This window comes from Microcebus murinus, chromosome 11 (genome assembly GCF_040939455.1).
Source record: "Microcebus murinus isolate Inina chromosome 11, M.murinus_Inina_mat1.0, whole genome shotgun sequence".
Classification (NCBI taxonomy): Eukaryota; Metazoa; Chordata; class Mammalia; order Primates; family Cheirogaleidae; genus Microcebus; species Microcebus murinus.
In genome coordinates this window covers 81,716,869-81,739,018 of record NC_134114.1, presented here as the reverse complement: position 1 = coordinate 81,739,018, position 22,150 = coordinate 81,716,869, and the positions used below count along the sequence as shown (strand labels likewise).

General features: G+C 31.9%; 1 protein-coding gene across 5 annotated transcripts in view; it reads right to left on the bottom strand.

Moving 5' to 3' along the window:
• The window catches only part of FER (FER tyrosine kinase), a 382,557-nt gene that overhangs the window by 206,155 nt on the left and 154,252 nt on the right, over positions 1–22,150 (bottom strand). For all 5 annotated transcript variants that reach the window (XM_012790246.3, XM_012790244.3, XM_012790243.3 and 2 more), the window contains 3 exons: positions 15,772–15,864; positions 5,736–5,939; positions 1,815–1,937 (listed from right to left, as the gene is read on the bottom strand). In XM_012790246.3, the coding sequence (XP_012645700.1) occupies positions 1,815–1,937; positions 5,736–5,939; positions 15,772–15,864 (420 nt within the window). The remainder of the gene's footprint in view (positions 1–1,814; positions 1,938–5,735; positions 5,940–15,771; positions 15,865–22,150) is intronic.

The following is a 22,150-nucleotide window of genomic DNA, read 5'->3' as shown; positions in this document are numbered from 1 at the left end:
GTATGGTGGCATGCCTGTACTGCCAGCGATCTGGGCAGCTGAGGAAGGAGAATAGCTTGAGCCCAGGAATTTGAGGTTGCAGTGAACTATGACGATGCCATTACACTATAGCCCAGGCAACAAAGGGAGATCCTGTGTGCAAAAAACAAACAAACAAACAAAAAAAAAAACACAAAAAAACCCCAAATCTCTGAAATCCAATCCAAGGTGTATATCCTGGGTAAAAAGTTTCTTCCTACACTAAATTTTATTCATATAGGGATACACTGAAATCAAAGTTCATACTTCCATATATATAACTAAATATACAAAACTCTTGTTACTTAAAGTGCTGAAGGGAGGACAGTGATGAAAAAAAAAAAGAGATGACACCTTGGTTTGTGGTTTGAGTAGCTGGGTATTTCGTGATATTACTTCTAAAAAAGAAGAACAAATTTTCGAGTTAAAGGTGATAAACTCACAGTTTGGGGTGAAAAGTAGAACAATCCAAGTTTTGGGAAAGATAAATCTGAGTTAGAAATAAATTTACAAATTGTTGATGTATAAATAGTAAATAAAGCCATGAAAATACATCACTTAGAATTCTGCAAAACAGCAGCATTCATTTATAGATGGAAGACTTTTTTTTTTGCTAGAGAAAAAAATGTGACAACCTGTTTCAAACTAAAGGAGATTTTTTTTATGGCTTTTGTTAATTAAGGTGATAAGAAAATGAATAGAAAAATACTAACAAAAAAAAAGCCAATTTCATAATTCTAGAAAATTGTTCAAGAAGGCCAATTCCTTAGCTGGAAAATTAAAATGTTTGGCAACTGTCAAAATCTTTTGTCAGAGAAATATTAAAGCTTAGTCCCTCAGTAAAGATTTAGTAATATAAAAAAGTACACATATAGACATTATTTTCTAGACTAACAAAAGAAAATAAAATAATTATTTTTTAAATTTTTAATTAGCTAAATCTGGATTATGCACTAGCATTCTTGGGACTGGCACTTCCAATTAAAAGCCATCCCTAGATACATAAAAACCAAACCAACAAAAATTAACTTACCAAGTTTTATGGCTTTCCTAGTTCTACACTATTATTCATATTAGACAGCCTCCAAGGGAAACGCCTCTTGCCAACCCCAGCCCAATTCCTCAAACATCAAGAGTTCAGAAGCTAAGTCAGCTCTCACTGTTCCACTTTGGTGTCAGCCTCAAAAGTTTTACCTTAAAAACAAAAACCTTCCTCATACCCATTCCTTCCCTCACAGATCTCTTAAAGCACGTGAAAGAAATATGTTCTATGATAGATCTTAGAGGTAAAAATGACCTAAAGAAATCTCTCATCCAGCTACCTGGATAAGGAAATTATAACTTAATGCTTTTCTGAAGACAAGTGTAACTTACAAAAGTTCCAATCTCTTATAATCCATTATAAACCTAACATCCAAAATTAAAATTCTAATGGATTCCTAATTGCTGGACATTTTCTTTAACCTATACAACTTAGAATCTTTTATAATCTGAATCTTTCAAAGTATGAGCCCTACAAAATCAAGAAAAGCTTCAAGTCTTTGCAGAAAAACTGAGAAAGAAAGAAAAAAACCAGGCCATTTGTATCCTAGCAAATACTAAATAAAAAGGCAGCCCATCTTAACAAAATCAAGGAAATTTTGTAATTCAATTGTGTTAGTACTAGTAGTGGTAATCACAAAACCTTTTTGTTTCTGAACTACTAGCAAATAATTTAAGAACTTTATTTACTGTGGAAAATGTTAACTCATGAAACATTCTTATGAAACAAACAAAGAAAGTATATATGAACCTACCTTAGGAACAGGATTCAGCAGAACTACACCCGATTTCTTAGTGATGACCTGTTTTGTTGAAAAGTGATGATCTATAAGTTGAGGGATGTTTGAAAACCCAGTGCCCTCAAATCGATACAGATTCTGGAGAGAGAACAATAAGGTAGAATAAATGTGAAAACATTGCTTGAGGAAGGCTACATCCATCTATAAATTACATTCCATTTAAAAAAAACTATCATTGCACAACAATGTAAATATACTTAACACTACTGAACTATACACTTAAAAATGGTTAAGATGGTAAAAAATAAAATAGATAAATAAAACTCCAACATGTTTTAAAAATCTACCTTTTGACAGAGAAATTAATTTTTACAATGATTAAATCCAATTCAAATTGTTAAAAAAAAAAAAACCCAAAAAACTAACAAACAGACCTGAAATACATTTTGCTAAAATGATAACCACAGGAAATAAAGCATGGGATATATCTGAGTTAAGGAACAGGAAAGTGTTTATGTATGTCTACATTTATGATCCATTTGATAAAACTTTCAATACCAAAAATAATGTCAAAAAGTTTAAGAATGTGTATTCAATAAATAATAAATATTTTAATATCTTTCATCACTTATTTCCTACTTGTTAATTAATATTAATTGTTCTTCTATACTGGGGTTTTCATGTATTATTCGTCACCAACATGCTCTTTCACACACCTTTGATAAAAAATAAAACACACCAGTAACAAAACTGCAAATATCAACATGCTGAAATCTTAGCACTTTTTTGTTTCGTATCACCATGTAAGTAGCATTTCCCCCAAACTCTGCCAAGACCCCTTTCCTCTGTCTCCATATTTCAAACTGGCCTTTGGGTAGGTTATCATATGGATGAACTGATGTCAATAAATACAAGAAGCATTGCAATGCAATGTAATAAAAGCTTCCATCTGATTTTTCACCAGGAGCTCACCTGTACATACAGAGAAGATATGTATAGATACAAATATGGGTGTACTCCACTTAAGAAAACTCTACGTTCAAAACTGTCTAAATTTGGACACTATTTGTATTACTAGAAGATTATTTTCCCAGTTAAAGGTTTAAAAAAACTCAAAGCTCCTTTTCTATACTATAAATTAAGATTCAATTTGCCAAAATGTAATTTATATACAACTTTCTTAATGAATATTTGTATTTCATCAAGTAAGGTACAAACATGGATTAGTTTAACATTGGACTACAGAGTATAATTCAACTCAAGGTAGTTAGTGTTAGAGTCAATCAATTCAGGGAGGTTGTTAATAAGTTGTCTAAAGTTTTTGTGCATAGTAGACAAAGCTGCAATGATATATCAGCACTGATCCTTAAGAATATTTCACATTGAAGACACTAATATCTTTCTGGAAGATCTCTCAGTGTCTCAGCTTATTCACCAGTGAAATAGAGATACTATTTGGACCTCCTTACAGAACAAGCATGAGGCTTGACAAAGTATTAATGTATCAACCACTTGCCCAATATATGGAACATGGTATACACTCAATTATTAAATCATCATACAAATAATATAAGAAAAGAAATATCCTCAAAGAACACTCACTATAAATTACATGTTGTCAAGGAATAACAATTATCTACAAATAACTCAATTATCCTAGAAGGCATTCTTACATGTAATTGATTAAGAATGAAGAAATATAAAAGGTCATAGAAGTATAACATGTATTATAATAGTAACAACAATAATAATATTCTAAACAAATATAATGTTGCTCCCTTTGTCTTCCTTCAGTCTACTGCTCTTCTTATCGATCTACTATTTGATAATTGTTTTGTTTTCTAAAATCCCATATTACTTTAGGTCTTTCTTAGGAAATTTATCACCTTATTTAAACTGCTTCATTAGAATATAATAGGCAATCATTAAATATATGTTAATGAATTTTTATTTACCCCTTCTGGGCAACAGGTATATGAGGAAAGAATAGGATAATTTTAGTTTATGGAAGATTCACCTGCACAAAATGAAAAAGAATTAAAAACATCTATATCACCTTAAACTCCTATTTTCAACTCCTTGAGGAACTCAACGCTATATAGCTCCCTAGAAAAAAATTAGGCAGTAGAAAACCTGAGGCATTTACTAAAATACAAATCCTCTCATTTTTAACAGAGATATCTGAAAACCTTCAATGATAGAAGGAAGTCAGATACAACCTTCAAATGTGAACTTATAAGTCTTATTTTAGTATATATTACATTCTTCATTTTAGACACTTAAAACAAAATGGTGATATTAAAAACAAGTGATAATTTCCCAGTTGCCCCATTCCTTTTTGTATCTAAGAATACTAATTTAAATTCCTATAGTTACATTTTAAACTAGAAGTGGTAATAAGGTAAATATCTCAGTCTTCTTTAATGTAAGACATATTTCAAAAATAGTAATGTTAAAAATTTAAAAATAGAATGAAACATTCACATAAATTATAGTTAATTAGTTTACACTTTATCTACAATTCCTCCATCTACAATTCTCATCCCATTTTATAAATATTGGCAACCTGGTCAAAAATTGTAACAGGGTAGGTTATCTACCTCCATAACTTAAAGGCACATACAAATTACAGAAGAGTTTTGCCAAGGAAATAAAGAATAACATACTATTAGAAACAGTATAGTTTTTTAAGAAATAGGCTACATGTATAAAAATGGGCAAATACGATTACCAAGTTGAAGTCCAAATACTATGCAAAATTAACAAACGGTGTGAAAATTATAATAATGGATATACTTTTATGGACATATTCCATAAAAGTTTAGTCTAACTGAATGTCATCTATTTTCATTTAACTATAACTACATGTAAATGTACTACATACCACTGAATTGTATACTTTAAAAGGATTAATTGTACAGTATGTCACTTTAAAAAATATGTAGATATATACATAGATATATACACATATATATAAGTAAAAAAGTTACTAAGTTTCTAAAACCCTCTGAGGTTCAGCTAATGATCATGGTTCAATCCTTCTATAAGGTGATTAGTAAGTAATTAGTATCACTACAGTCCCTGAACATAAACTAAAATCCTATGTATAGCAAACTTGAAAATGCATGTCATTTGAAATGATGAGAGTAGAAAATGTCAAATAGAGGCAACAATTCCCTCATATGCCAAAAACATTAAAAATTTCTCTTTGGGTAACAGTGAAAATTTTGAAATTACTCTTTCTCTGTTTAATGCTCAATAAAGAAAATATATCAAACACAGAAGTAGTTTAGCAATATGTAAACTTCAAAAAATCAATTAGCATTAGAACAATGTGAATAGATTATTTTTAAAATTCCTCATCAGTTTGATTATTAATGCCAATGAGCGACAACTTATATATTAATATAAAAACAAAAAAACATTTCTTATTGAATCATAAAGCCAATTCAAGTATCATTGTTCCATTCATTAAGGAATTTCATTATCACTATTTAATAAGATATTTCTTAAAAATCCTTCATGGCACCATTTTGAAAGCAATTTCAAGGTCTAGTTTCAAAAGTATAAATTTCATAAACTTAAGTTTCCCTAAAAATAAAATTCATGCTAATCACATTTTTATTCTTAACTTAAAATATCTTTAATGTTCAAATTTTACTTAACATATTTTAAATAGTTAGGCATTTAAATTTAATTTATATTTTTAACAACTAATTTTAATTTAAAACATTTTTAAATACATGTTTCATTTCCTTAATAATATTTAATATGTTAGTAAATTTTGAAGTATTATATTTAAGGAATTCAGGGAAAAAATTATGTGCTAAGCTTTAAGAGTTACAGGTATTTATCACAAACCATTCGTCATTTTAATACAATCATATTACAATGAACTACATCAAAATATACATATAAGCTAAACTGGAAACGTACATCAAGATATTGTATGATAAAATGTCTCCTTTGTCCATCAGAATATACAGAAAGGACATATTCACCAGGTTTCCCATGACTCTCTCGCACCAAGAAGTCTCCTTGTTGTTTTAACAGTTCTTGTGCTTCTATTCTGGGAATTGCCCCATGGTACCAGTCCTGATCTGCCAGGGGCTTCTCAGTGACAGAGATCATATCAGAGAGCTTGAACAAATAATAAAAAAAGTTAATTAGAGAAAATGGTGATTTTTTTTTCCTAGCAAAATTCACAACAATTATGAAAACTTTTCCAAATGTCCCTTCCTTTAGTTAACTAATTAAAAGCTGTAAGATGAATGTGAAATTTTCATAATTTTTAAAGAAAATATCTTTTGGAACACTGTTGCTGAAGTTTAGCACAAATATATATCCTTCGATACTACTTTTTTTTCTATCATACAGAGGTACACAATATTAGCATTTAGAGTTACATTTACAAACTTATTCATCATAGCATAAAATAAATCTCTATGTTAAAATTTGTCAACCAGAGAAATTATGAAGAAAAAGAGGTATTATGAGACAAATATATCAGAAAACAACTTCACTTTTCAATGAAAAACAGAGTTATTTCTTTTTATGGAATTAACTCTCCATCACATAGGCTGTGGACTGTCTGTGCCGTGTGTTCCCAGAGCATTATCTCTGGTCTTGTTTGATTCTACCTTGCTGCTATGCCTTCCTGTCTTTATCCTTACTCACCTGACTTCCTTAACTATTACCACTGTCACATGGCTGGCCCTGATCTGGCAAAGCAATGGCAGATAAAGCCTTGGGAGAAATAGCAACTGAAAACCACCAATATGCTAGGACAAAGACATGGCAAAAACAAGGGAGGATTATACATGAGCACGGCAGGAAAAGTAAATTATCTGTTATTTTAGGAGGCCAAATGCTAATACCAAATGTCAGAGATAATTAAGAACTGACTGTATTTCCTTGAAATGTTCTAATTAATAGTAGATGGAATCATACATTTTCTGGTTATAAGTAAAAAATGTTGTTGTTTTTTAATGAAACACAGAAAATAAACTGCTCCAGATAGTAAGACTATTTTATGGGTCAGGTATAATAATTTGCACTAACTCTTAAGGTTCTCATTATACAATAAGCACAATGTCTCATGAGAAAAGTAATTAATAAATTGGAAAATCAGAAATAATATGACTAAAAGGCAAATATTCACGTGTGAATTTTAAAGGTTGATATTATGAACTCTAATAGGGTAGTAAATGAAACCTAGATTTGAACATAGCCTTCATTCTTTAATACCACTAAAGAAGCCTAAAACTTATGGGTTAAAGTTCCATTTCTTATTATCTAAAACCCATTCTATTAGTTAAAAAAAAAAAACTTGAAAAGTCCCAAATAGACCTCAAAAAAGGGTCCATATTTTAGTTTTTATTTCTTCCATTTATGACATTTTTTTAACTTTTAAAATTATATACATGTTGTGACTATACATGGCAATTTTTTGTAAATGAAATAAGCCTCTTTTAGTACTAATTATGGTAAATACTATATTTCGAAAAAATTTTAATATGTTCCCCAAAATGAGCTTAAAGAATGAATTATATAAAGAACCAGCCACAATTATACTAAGGAAAAGAATAGTACTTTTAAAAACAAATGCATAGGCGTCAGGGGAGGTGGCTCGTGCCTGTAATTCTACACTTTGGGAGGCTGAGGCAGGAGGATTCCTTGAGGCCAGGAGTTTGAGGATACAGTGAGCTACGATGATGCTACTATACTCTAGCCCAGGAGACAGAGCAAGGCCCTGTCTCAAAAAACAAAAATAAGACAAATGCATAATCCATACAAAATTAACTCTTTTGTGTATATTGACATGAATAGTTCAAAATTCTTAAAGAAGGTAATCAAAATAATCAAATATTTCTTTTCCAAAATTTTATCCCAGTGCATCTAATTACAATAAATACTAAAATTTTTACTGTGATAGAAATATTTCTAAGTCTCGCCAATGGCAAAAGTGCTTATTTATTCAAAAGTTCTCATTGAATATAAAAGTTCAATGTAACATCTTTGCAAAGGACTTGTTTTTATCATTGTCTCCTGAAAAGGTCTACATAATAGGAAAGCATCACAAACAAGGATGTCATATGCTTGATTTTCTGTCCTAGCCAAACTATCCTTCCAAATTTGCATTTATTTAGAACTGGGAGAACACAGAGCCCAAAGAATTCATTAAGTTGGAAAGGTATTTGAAGTATAAAAGCTCAGCTAACACTCTAAGAAATTCATTTAGATATTTAAAGAAGAGTTATATGTTTGGGGGGGAAAAATCATCCTGAGAAAATATCTGTTTTGTTTTGTTTTGTTTTCAAAAAAGTAAATAGGAAGGAACTTCTATTGCCATTTCATAGGGATTACACTTCAATTTTATTTAAGCTTATTAGTTTCCTTAGGGTAGGAAGGGAAGCTCAGAGATCTGTTATTTCCTGTCCCTCACACCTACAGTCCCCAAAGGGGACCATACCAGTCTGTGGCCTGTTAGCAACTGGGCCACACAGCAGGAGGTGAGCAGCTGGCATGGGAGCTGGTATCACCCCATAAGCTCTGCCTCCTATCAGATCAGTGGCTGCATTAGATTCCCATAGGAGTGAACCCTACTATAAACTGAGCCTGTGAGGAATCTAGGTTGCCCACTCCTTATGAGAATCCAATGCCTGATGATCTGAGGTGGAGCTGAGGCAGTGATGCCAGCGATGGGGAACAGCTTGCAAATACAGATTATCAGTAGCAGAAAGGTTTCACTGCACAATAAATGCAATGTGCTTGAATCATCCTGAAACCATCCTCCCTCCCCCCTGCCCCCTGTCTGTGAAAAACTTGTCTTCCCTGAAACCAGTCCCTGGTCCCAAAGAGATTGGAGACTGCTTAGACAATGCTGTTATGAAATGTAAACTGAATACTCATTTACTGTGAGTATATGTATAGTACATATGTATACATATATATATATATATATATATATATATATACAGGGAAAAGCAACACATGTCCCCGTCTACATGTATCAGCTCTTTCTTCTCTGGAAATATTCAAAGGAACATTTTTATTAATACGATTTCAATAAAATTCCAATACAATTTTGTAAGCTTGATAGTAATAGAATGTAGGGCAGCAGTTCCCAACATTTTTTGGTACCAGGGACCAGTTTCATTGAATGCAATTTTTCCACGGATTAGAGGAGAGTATGGGGGGAGGAGGAGGATGGTTTAGTTTCAGGATGATTCAAGTGCATTACATTTATTGTGCAGTCAAACCTCTCTGCTAATGATAATTTGTATTTGCAGCCGCTCCCCAGCGCTAGCATCACCGCCTCAGCTCCACCTCAGATCATCAGGCATTAGATTCTCATAAGGAGTGCGCAACCCAGATCCCTCCCACGCGCAGTTTACAGCAAGGTTCAGGCTCCTATGAGAATATCATGCCACAGCTGATGTGACAGGAGGCGGAGCTTATACTCTTGCAGTGATGAGTCAGATGGGAAGTGGCTGTAAATACAGGTTAAGCTTTGCTGCACCTCCAGCTGTGCAGCCTGGTTCCTGACAGTTCATGGATGGCACAAGTCTGAAACCAGGATTGGGGACCACAGATGTAGGTTGTATCATCAACAATCTCCAACATCCCACGAACAAAGAAAACGTTACAAAGAAAACGACGCATCTTACCTCAAATATCCCATCTTTCTAAACCTCAGTGGGGAAAGATTTCTTCCTTGTTGGTAAATTATCTAAGATTTTTGCTAAAGATATATGGGGGTGAGAGGGAAGCCACCCATTTTTAAAGTTGCAGCTATTCCAAGAGTTACTAAGTTATATTTATAAGACAAGTTTTCCTGATTAACTGGGATAGCCATTTAGTTAGTTATTTTCCCCAGATCTTGCTCTTAAAGAATATTCCAATAAAAATATATAAGAATTAGTGAAATAAAGGGATTGGCTTAAATGAAAAGGCAATGTAGAGCTAACACTAGAAAATGAAAGTATTTTTTTCTTAAGGAAAGAAAAAGACCATTTTTTCTCCTTATTCTAGTTCAGGCTAAGTCTCAAGTATGTAATGAAGATTTATATGTCTTTTCTCAAAATATCTGAATAGCAAGATGAGCTTCTTGAAAGGCAAAAAAAAATGTTAAAAAAAATCTCTACCCTATTAAAACAAAGCACACAAATAAACCATTAAAAAAAAACTATAATAAAACACCATGGAAAATATACATGTAAACCTCTTGCTAAGTTAGAAGAAACTAAATAAAACTTTAACACAAACATTTTTAAAAATTTATGATTTCTAAACCATAAAAATGAAATTTAATTCTCTTTTCTATTCTTATATGGACTTAGTTATTAATTTAATAGTCTAAGTAATAAATTATTCCAAATCTAGTTTAGCAATATACAGGGATAACTATGAGTAACTCAAAGGATTTTAAACATTTCTCAAAAATTCCATGAGACTGCTTTAATTTTAAAGCTATGTATTACTGGGGAATTTTAGGAGGAGATGAGGAATCAAATGTCATACAATCAGAAGTAAGAGGATCACCAAATGTTTGCAAAAGATGAGAAATATTGGTTTATTGAATTGGAATGTACCATGTAAAAACTATTTTCTAAAGTGAAAGGGAAATGTAATCATTGATAGGAAAGTGTATTTCATACCATTTTGAGTTTGATTATTAACATAAAATGTTTAATATAAAATCAAAACATGAAAAATAATGTTCTTCCTGTCAGTTTTTTTTTCCAAATTTCTAAATAGTTACAGTTTGAATCTATCGAATTAATTAATACTTAAAACAATGAAAAATAAAAAATATCCTGGACATTTGATCTTCAGGATCATTTGTGTTCAGGCTAGAAAGGAAGGATGTAAATAATTAGAATGGTTCTGTCTTTAGCATTAAACACTATAATTCTACAAATTCTAGGTTTTGTAGCATGAAAGTAGAATTGGTAATTTCTTAGCATACTAATATCATTAATGAAAGTAAAGATACTTTACCTAATGTTTACTTTCCACAATGAAACTAACAATAAACTCTTATTAAAAATATTTCAATTAACATTTTTTTGTACTACAGCACTTAAGAATTTCAGTTTGGTCTTTAGCTAAATATAAAACTGTTCTCCAGCATGACTATCCAAAATTATATGCTAATCACAGATTAGCATTTGTATAAAATTCTTTCTAAAACTTTATTAAACAAAGATAGACAACCAAGCCAAATTCAAATATTATATCATTTCCTCAACTTCCCATTTCCTTGACTGCCTTTTTGTGCACCTTCTTGGGTGTCTGATAAGGATGCTATCTTAAACAAAATATATATTTTTTAATCTTTCTTCTGCTGGTCTAACACTTCTGCTTCATTCAATAACCCCTGGTTTCCTCTAACTTCTCTTTTTGTTCCTGGCTTCTTTAGTTCCCTTGCTCATCATCTTTTCTTTATGTAATTACTTTCTTTTCTCTCTTTATTATTTTAACCCATTTACTGTTAGGGATTGTGCTTATGATTCTCATTTATCCTCTCTCATCATTTCACTGCATTTTTGCTACAGTTTTATTTTTTAAGTATCAAATATTCTTTCTTTAACCTTATATATTTTATATAAAATGTGCCATAATATCAATAAGAACATGTTTTTTATCAATCAATTATATTCATTGTTCATTTCATGTCACATATTTCAACTATTACCAGATCATTGCAATGAGTCAGTATATAATCATATTTCAGTAAGTTTAAATATGTATCATTAAGGTGGAATTGCCTATGTAGAACTCAGTATCAGTCTAACACAATATGTGACATTTGTTTTAAATATTTGAGCAAACGTATAAAAGAACAGATTTGCTCCCTTATAGTAAAAATTATACAAAATAAATCCTGATAAGCCATTCTTAAAAATTATGTGTGACAGTGCAAATGATTCAAAACTTACAATCCACAAAACAATATTCAATTTTCCTAAATATTACTAAACTATACAGGAGAATTTAGTGTATGAGAGTGATATAATGTAAAAACTTTATTTTCCCTGTTAATTATTGTTTTACATCTTAATAACTGGGCAAAAAAAGGTAAATTAAGACTTTAAAAATAATAGAAGATAACTAAAGTTTAAAATGTATATTTCACCTGCAATTAAAAACACACCTTATTAAAGGAAGTACAAGGCTATACTTTGGTAGACTCAAAAGAGAACACTGAAAATTACAAGCAGTTTATGTTATGCCTGAAAATAATTATTAAGATTAAATACATTGCCCTATGCCAAGGGTGGAAGCCAAGCATTACAATACTGACATTATAACTGATATACATTTAACATAGCTGAATTATAAGTTTCTGAAAAGCAAGCAAATATTATTTATGATATTCTATATAAAGGGAAGCACATATTTAGTTTTCAATATTTTTATTTTCTAAATTATAATACAAAGTAATTATGTATTATTTATGTCAATAGAGTGTAGAAAAATATTAATTTTAATGAGACAGAATTTGAGTAATTTAATAATTCTTCTGATATCTAAAAAATAAATTATTTGGACCAAAATGTGCTCTCTTCTGATTTTAAAGAACAGTTTTCAAAGAGTGCTATGATTAGAGGGGCATTATACATTCCACACATCAGTGATGAAACTAGTATTCACAAGTGGCTGTAAAATGGAACAAATGATTTGCTCAGCTCCTTATTAAAGAAATTCTGCAGTAAAAAAATGGCTCTGGTGAAAAAACAGTATGCTTGACATGACTGGATCATTAAATATAATATGGTTTGAAAGACTTCCGATTGAAATGAACCTTCGTGATTGCCACTAGGCTTTGAAAATATGCAATTAATCCTGTCTAACACCTCTTGCTTTGGCGTCACAAGATGTCTCCGAGATAGTTCTCAATGCAAAATTATAGCCATCTGAAGAAGGGAAGATGCTAGATGTGTAGCTAATCTCAGTGCCCCGGGATAATGATAGGTTATTTAATTCCTTAAGTACACTGAAAATAACAACACATGATTGGAGTTGATATATTAAAATATTACCCTGATCATAATAACTATTAAATATCTGACAGCATCAGACACAATATTCAGTTAAAAACAAATTAATCAGTGAATTATCTCCTGTTCTTCTTTCCGTCAAGACTGTTTATATAAGTGTTCCATTAGACTGTCTTTTAAAGGAGCTCTGTATTTTAACCATAATGTTAAAAACATTGAGAAATATAGGTATTTCAAGTCCAACATGAACACTATTATGATCGATTCTAATTTCATATGTATAATGCATTTGCTTTATCTAAAATTATGCTTTAAAGTTCTAATTTTGTATGCTCATTTTAATAAAGAAACAGTGATTCATTGTTTCATTTTTAAGATTATGAATTAAATATGCTTCCACATGCAAAAGAATGAATTTGGACCTCTACCTCACTCCATAGATAAAAATTAAAAAATAATAAATGGAAGACATAAATGTAAGAGCTAAACTATAAAACTCTCAGAAGAAGACAAAGATGAACATCTGCATGGCCTTGGATTAGACTTTTTTTAGATATGACATAATCATAGGAAATCAAGGAAAAAATAAATTATTCTTCATCAAAATTAAAAACTTTGGTATGTCAAAGGACATTACCAAGAAAGTAAAAAGATAATCCAAGGAATAAGAAAAAACATTTGTAAATTATTTGTATAAGGGGCTTCTTTCCAGAATATATAAAAAACTATTACAAATCAACAATTAAAAAGATCCAATTTAAAAATGCACAAACGATATGAATGGACATACCTCCAAAGAACAAATAAAGTGACCAATAAGAACATGAAAAAATAGTTGACATCATTAGTCATTAGGAAAATGCAACTAAAACCTACAATAAGACACCATATCCACTAGGATGCCTATCATTTAAAAAAATGGAAAATAAAAACTTTTGGGGAGAATATGAAGAAACTGGAACACTCACTGCTAGCAGGAATGTAAAATGGTACAACTACTGTAGAAGAGTTTGGTAATTCCTCAAAAGTTACAACCAAGAAATTCCAGTGCTAGGTATATACTCAATAGAACTGAAAACATATCATGTAAACACTTGCGCATGAATGTTCATAGCAGCATTATTCCTGACAGCCAAAAAGTAGAAACAACCCAAATGTCCATTAGCTGATGAATGGATAAACAATATGTGGTAAATCCATACAAAGGAATATTATTCAGTCACCAAAAGGAATGAAGTACTGTCACATGGTACAATATGAACCTTGAAAACATAATAAATGAAAGAGACTAGATATAACAGTCCATTTGTTATATGACTCTATTTATGTGCAATGTCTAGAAAAGACAAATCCACAGGAACCCAAATTAGATTAGTAGTTAGGAGTATATACACAAGAATACCTATGTAAAGGGAAAAAACTCCTTTTCCAAATAAATAGGATACCTAACACCTTTGAAAAATACCTCTACTTATTTGTTCAGTGTATCTTGCTTGACCAAGCTGTTATTACTAGGAATAACTGTTAAATAATATTCTGTACACTACTGTGACATACCAAACCCAAATTTCAATGATTAATCTATCATTCAGACTTCAATTTTATTTTTTATTTATTTCATTTCATTTATTTCATTTTTATTTATTTCATTTATTTAAATTTTATTTATTTATTTATTATTTTATTTCAGCATATTATGGGGGTAAAAATGTTTAGGTTACCTGTGTTGCCTTCCCTCCCCTTATCTCCCAAGTCAGAGATTCAAGCATGCCCATCCCCCAAATGGTGCACAATGCGATTATGTATGTAGACACCCATGCCCTCATGCCCTCTCCCCCCTCCCATCTGCCCGACACCCAATAAATATTATTCCTGTATGTGCACTTAGGTGTTGATCAGTGAAACCAATTTGCTGGTGAGTACATGTGGTGCTTATTTTTCCATTCTTGGGATACTTCACTTATTAGAATGGATTCCAGCTCTACCCAGGAAAATACAAGAGGTGCTATATCACCATTGTTTCTTATAGCTGAATAGTACTCCATGGTATGGATATACCACATTTTATTAATCCACTCATGTATTGATGGGCACTTGGGTTGTTTCCACATCTTTGCAATTGTTAATTGTGCTGCTATACACATTCAAGTGCATATGTCTTTTTTATAGAACGTCTTTTGTTCTTTTGGGTAGGTGCCCAGTAATGGGATTGCTGGATCAAATGGTAGATCCACTTATATCTCTATAAGGTATCTCCATATTGCTTTCCACAGAGGTTGCACTAGTTTGCAGTCCCACCAGCAGTGTAGGAGTGTTCCTATCTCTCTGCATCCACACCAACATTTATTATTTGGGGACTTTTTGATAAATGCCATTCTCACTAGAGATAATGACATCTCATTGTAGTTTTGATTTGCATTTCCCTGATTAGAGATGTTGAGCATTTTTTCATGTTTGTTGGCCATTATTCTGTCTTCTTTTGAAAAGTTTCTGTTCATGTCCTTTGCCCACTTTTTGATAGGGTTGCTTGATTTTTTCTTGCTGATTTTCCTGAGTTCTAAATCGATTCTAGTATCAGACTTCAATTTTATAATCAAAATGTTCTTAAAAATATGAATATATAGATAAACCAATATATTTTTATCAGTATACTATATATAGTAATCCCTATTATAAAAATGTCAGGTTTCACTAGAAATTTATTTATTCTATTCTTCTAATAAGGTTCTCATAATTATCTGCATATAGTACAGGAAGTCTGTAATATAAGTTTATTTCTGTCTTTCCTACATCAGTGTTACATGGGATTTTACTATAGATATATATAACAGATTTATATGCACACAAAAAGTTAAATTATGCTCTTATTTTTCTAAATACAAATTGATATATGATATTCATTGGTACATCAGAAAGAAGCTAGACAGTGACAATTTTCAGTAGCACATAGAGTTAATCCTACTTACTGCTGAAGAGCCCAGTGCAGATTTTGGAGACCTAATTATTCCAGCAATTGAATGACGAATAGACTCCAATTTGGATAGTCTCTCCTTTCTTTCCTGGAAAGAGTAAGAAACAAGCATTCAGCAATAGTAAACTATCCAATATACATACATTTATGTAAGTAGGTATATATCCATAGCTTATCCATCATGTCTTCCAACGAAATAAATGTAAACTTTCTGACATTATGGATAACAACCAAACACATATAAACCCTACAGTACTTTATTTTCCTGGTCCCTCAATAAATGTTATTTGGGGACAAATGAAGGAACAGAAATTCATATAGAAATTCATATAAAATTCATATAGATAAGCAAAAACAAATTCACAGAAAATCAAGTAATAAACCAAATAAAGAGACATAAGCTATTATATATAAGGAACCAGTCTAACAGAATATTTCAGATAGCACTATAGTTGTAAGAGATTTTCAAAGAAGAAAAAAATAACAAGGAAAAAACAGGAGAATTATATGGAACACATTTTTTAAAAGTCGGAATTTCACGTATATACCTAGAGAGTTTCCCAAAGATTCACATGGTAATAATGACAATCATGATGCTAAAGGAGGGCAAAACTCCCACTAAGAAAAATCAATCCAGATGGCTATTTGCTATACAGCATAAATATTTCTGAATATCATATACCACAATTGAAGGAAACTTTTCCTAAAATTTCAAATTTTTACAAGCATTGTACAAACATAAATGAATGGGTTAGGTAACAGGGTAGAAAAGAATACTTAAAAAAGAGCAAAAATGAGAATTAGGAGGTAAGAAGGATAACAGTGGCAAAGCACGTGTGGTGTGAGGGTTTGTAATGGAGGCATTGGTCAATTTTCCAATAATGACTACATTTTCAACTGCTAATAAGCTGCAGGCAAAAGAACAAGAGACCCTACTGTCAAGTGCAATACTTCCATATGTCTTCCATCAGTAGGGATGCCCAATTTTACTTGTGAAAGACAACTAAAGCAGGCCACAAGTAACGTCTTTTGTTTCCTTTGCCTCGAATATCTAGGGTAAGTCTCTGTAATAGTAAATGCAGATATTCTTGGTCACATGGTACCTTATAAACATTGCAGTTCTGAAATTCAACTTTTATCTCTCCACTTGCCTACTACTCCCACTTTATTTACTTTTAACTCTAATCACTACAGTGCTAATAGTTCTGATCATTCTAAAAACATATACACATTAACAAAATAATCACAGTATAGATGATTTCAACTTCTTCATCATCATCACATTACTACTACTTTACTTATGCTCCTATGGAAAACACTATCTATACATCAATTTTATCATGTATAAAATGGAAAAAAGTATACACAGCCGGTACTTAAAAGAAATTATTACAAATGATTAATTAATACCTTGAAAGCATTTACATATTTAATATGGAAAATAAGTCTTTATATAGTATAAATGGTCATCACCTTAGGAAGTGAGCATGCATATTAAAGCCTTAATCCTAGCCACAGATCCAGTTTTACTTGTTAACAAAAATCATAACTGAAACATAAGAAGTGCTAAAGGAAAGATAGCCTTGAAGTACTACTACTATTCCTCCTTGAAGGAGTACATTAACCTTTCTTTAAAGTATGTCCCTTCTCAATTTGGGTGTTTTTTTGTATTTTTTTAAACATATTTCTGATGCTCAAGAAGTCTTTGGAAAAACAAACTGGGAAAATATACAGTTAGGATATGCAAAATGAAATTATGGGAAGTAAAGCATATATAATTGTTTTGTAATTAGATTTTAAAAGAAAAGTATTATAATGGTATAATGCATACGTATTGGACAGCACTGTAGTAGCTATAGTTATTCTACTCAGCAGCCCAATTTACCTTTTTCTTATTTTTTAGGGAATTCCTTCCCCCACTCTGTGTGGTTGTAGAGGTAGCGGTCTTGCTGCTCCTATTGCACACAGAAAGATTAGATGAAAGTCCTAACCTTACCTGTTTGGCAATGAAAGCTTCATAAGAATTGGATAGGTGCCTTTACTGTCAATTCAGGCTTCTCTTCTGAGTCAATGAGATGGTAAAAGTAACTCCCTTCAAGTCACGTCTTAGACATCAATCTTTAGAAAAGGAAAGGGAACTCTTTCCCCCCAAACCCTTTGATAATATCAAAAAAGAAAATATTACCTTAGGAAGGTAATACTAGAATTACCTAGTAAATTAGAATTATCTAATGGATAGGTCCAGTTATGAATACAGAAGACTTCAAAAATTGCTTCCCTTACATACAGTTACAAAGCTAATATATTGTGTGTTCAAAGGGATACAATTAGTGAAAACATTCTTTCATTTAAGGCACTATTTACATAGGGTGATCAAAAAAATATATTATCAAAAATAATAAAGAGACCTCAAGTTTCATACAGGAATAATTAAAATGCAAATAGGGCTTATAAAACATTTTAACCAGTGCCAGCTCTCTTGGTGCCCAGATTTCTACAAATACAACATGAAACTCTTGCCAAAGCGCCTGTCTTTATAATGTTAAATATCAGTTTTAAATTACAGTCTACCTAATAACACATCACTGAATTCACTGACAGGTTGATTTTTATATCAAAGAATTAAATGGCTACTTTAAAAAATTAAAATTAAAAAGTTTCCCTTCAATTGCCATGGATACAGTGCCTAAGTTTTCCTGTAGGCCTGCCAGGACTAGATATGAGACACTTATTTTACCCACCTCAAGTAATGACAAGATAAAGAGCTTTCTCTAGATAGAGGAGACACAGGAATTAGTTCTGGCAGAAGGATGGCACCTCACAGTGGACGTAGTCAGGGGCTGGTGAAGGAGGTAAGGGCGAGGTGATATTATAAAATAATACCTGATGTTATGAGACAATATTCTGATGAGATGCCTACCAAAAATGTTTAAATATAAAATATAAAGTATAAAATAGCTACTAATCTATTTTGAAACAAAAAGTCTAGAGGTAGTATCAGTTTTATATTTCACTTAACCATTGTTTTTCATTATTTTAAAATTAAATGAGACAGTCTCTCCCTCTCTGTGAATGTGTGTAGGTATGTGTATATATATATATATATACACACACATATAAATAAAACTAAAAGAATGGTTCATAATAATTAAAAGTTTATCTATTATCCATTTTTTTAAAATTCTATAAGAAACAATACCTGAATTACTTAAGGTAAAATCATGCCTATCAGGTTCTGAAGCACTCTTCACTAGAACTTGCAAACTGCAGTAACACAGGCTCTCAGGTTACCTCCGTCCGCTGCCCGCTAAAGCACAGGCAAAGATACAAGGGGCAAGAATTGAGGTTTTGCTGATTGGAGTGGCTCTGACAAAAATCAAAAGCTCTACCAAATGACTGCCTATCTACCTGCCATGGTTAAGAGACAAACAATTTTAACCAAAAAGCATGTTACAGTTCTAAAAGCAAGGCTCTTAAAGGAGGCACTAACATAAAAAGAATAAGGTTCTTGATGTCAGAAGGGATAAAGAATATGAATCTGGGAAAATTACTTAACTACTCTGGCTATTAGTTTCCACATCAGTAAAAAGGAAGACACCGGACTAGATAAAATCTTCATCTCAAAAATTCAGTGACTCTTGTCCAACTCCCCATCATTTGTATGGCATTGATCATTGATGAAAGCCAAACAGAAGAGATCCATGGTATCAATCAGTTACTTTTCTTAGAGCGCTTAGTCACATTCCACCTGAGGTACCTTCCAAATATGAACCATGGAAAGGGTGAACTATCATGAAAGGAACCACTGAACAATTTTTTTTATTAATAATGGGGTATTAAAACAAAACCCAAATATTATTTCTCACAGCCTTCTGTAAATAAACCCAATCTAATAACACCCTTGGAAGGAACAATGAAACTGATTATTTGGCCCTATAGGAGCAGTCACATACTTATTCCAATCAGGAGGCAATACGAATCAAAAAAAGATAATAACTCTAGGCCGAATGCCAAATATCTTAGAGACTTCTTATGCAAACCAGCCATAAAATTTGGCTGGTTTGGAGGGTTTTGTGAGAATTAAGTACAGGGAAATTATAACCCCAGAGAAGACTGTCTTGTGAAAAATACTCTATGCTGTTGATGACTCCAAAATGTAAATGAAATACTGTAAATATCAGTATGTCCTTCATAAAAAGAATGCATCTATAAATAAACGAGTAACTTAATCTTTTGAAGATGCTGATTTGCTAGGGAGAATGGAAGATGCACAGTTTGTGCTCCCATCAGGATATAGAATTTAAGTATTAAAACAGTTTCTAAATGATTTATTTTAGCAATTGGGTTTTGACTGAAGGCAAATCATTTTAGAAGTATTCACTGCCTAGTAACTCAGTTTGTCATGCTGTCTTTTTCCTATGATGCTTGCATATTAAAAGTACTTATTTAAAAAAAGACAATTCCCTTACTAAGTCGAGCATTTTCAGATTCTGAAATAATGAAATTGGAAACCAAATACAAAAAAGGAATATTTGAATGATTATTAAGAGCTTGTTTTAAAATAACGATGCCAAGGAAATTGGTAGTATAACAGAATACGGTTTGGTGTGATCTAGGTTGTAAAATGTCACAAATCATTCTTCTTGCTTATTTGTCTCTGTATCTCTTAAATAACATGGCTCTAGGGAAACAAGACCAAAGCAGGAGGCTATAATTAGCTCCCTTCCTATTCGATACCTAAATACAATCCCTGTTCCATGGTGCTTTTCCCAAATGTGTGATCAAAATGGCTAAAGATATTCTTTTTTTCCTAAGATTTTATTTTTAGAGCAGTTTTAGGTTCACAGCAAATTGGGAGAAAGGAGTAGAGATTTCCCATATATCCTCTGCCCACAGACATGCACAGCCTCTCCCATTATCAACATCCACCACCAGAGTGGTACATTAGTTACAACTGATAAACCAAAACACCATCATCACCCAAAGTCCATAGTTTACATCAGGGTTCACTAGGGGTGTTGTACATTCTATGGATTTAGACAAACATTTAATGACATGTCACCAACATAACAGTATCATACAGAGTAGTTTCACTGCCCTAAAAATTCTCTGTGCTTCACCCATTTATCCCTTCATCCCTCAAGATATTCTTTCTATAAATTATCTAGGAGTGCAAAATGCACACCAATAAGCTTCCTGATGAGCATCTCACTGACTCAACAACTGAAGTGCTGATCGAACTTTGCTTAGAAAACAACTGCATAATTTGGTTTTTTAAAAAGTAAAATATTATTAATTAAATTATCAAGACATCTGAGACTCTGCTTTTAGTACAATTAAGGGAGATATATAATAATAAAGCAGAAAATTTATCTACTTTCTTTAAACTAATAATTGAGAGAAGGAATACACTATAATGAGAGTATTTTTCCTTTAGAGACCCCAATGTCCAGTAATCAAGGTGTTTAAACATCTCCAGTCACATCTTCACAAACTACCCAGCTCGTTCCTTCACTTAACAAATTATTTTAACCAGTGAAGAGAACCTCTGCCATCCCTTCATATGCTGTACACACCTTCTCACAGCAGCTTCTATCTCTCTCCTCCCTCTCCCCTCTCTACCTCTCTTCTATTTTCTTTCCTTTCTGCCCTATCATAATATTAGTAAATGACCATAAATATTAGCTATAATTATTTTGACTTTACTAACATTGACGAAGACATTTGAGTTTCTACCTTTTAGCTATTGTGAATGGTGTTGCTATGAACATGTCTGTACGAGTACTTGTTTGAACAACTGTTTTCAACTCTTTTATACATATATCTAGGAGTGAAATTATAATTTCACGGTTAACTTTTTGAAGAACGGCTAAACTGTTTCCCACAGTGGCTGAACCAGTTTAAATTCCCACTAAAAATGTATGAGAGTTCCAATTTCTCCACATTCTCACTAACATATATTTTCTGTTTTTCTGATTATAGCCATCATAGTTAGTGAGTGTGAAGTGCTGCCTGCCTTCATTTTTGAAGAAATTTTAACTGGATATTGAATTCAAAGTTGATGTGTTTTGTTTTTTTTATCTTTCAGAACTTTGTCTTCTGGCCTCCATTGTCTCTGATGAGAATTCAGCTATAATTCATATCATTATTCCTCCCATTCATGTGTCTTTTTTCCCCTGCATGTTTTTATAACTGACTAGGATATGAGTAAATGTAATTTTTAAAAATATTTATCCTGCTTAGCTGAGCACCTGTAGTCCCAGCTACTTGGAGGCTAAGGCAGGAGGATCAGGTGAGGCCATGAATTTGACACCAGCCGGAATAATATGGCAAGATCCTGTCTCTTTAAAAAAAAAAAAAAATCATCCTGTTTG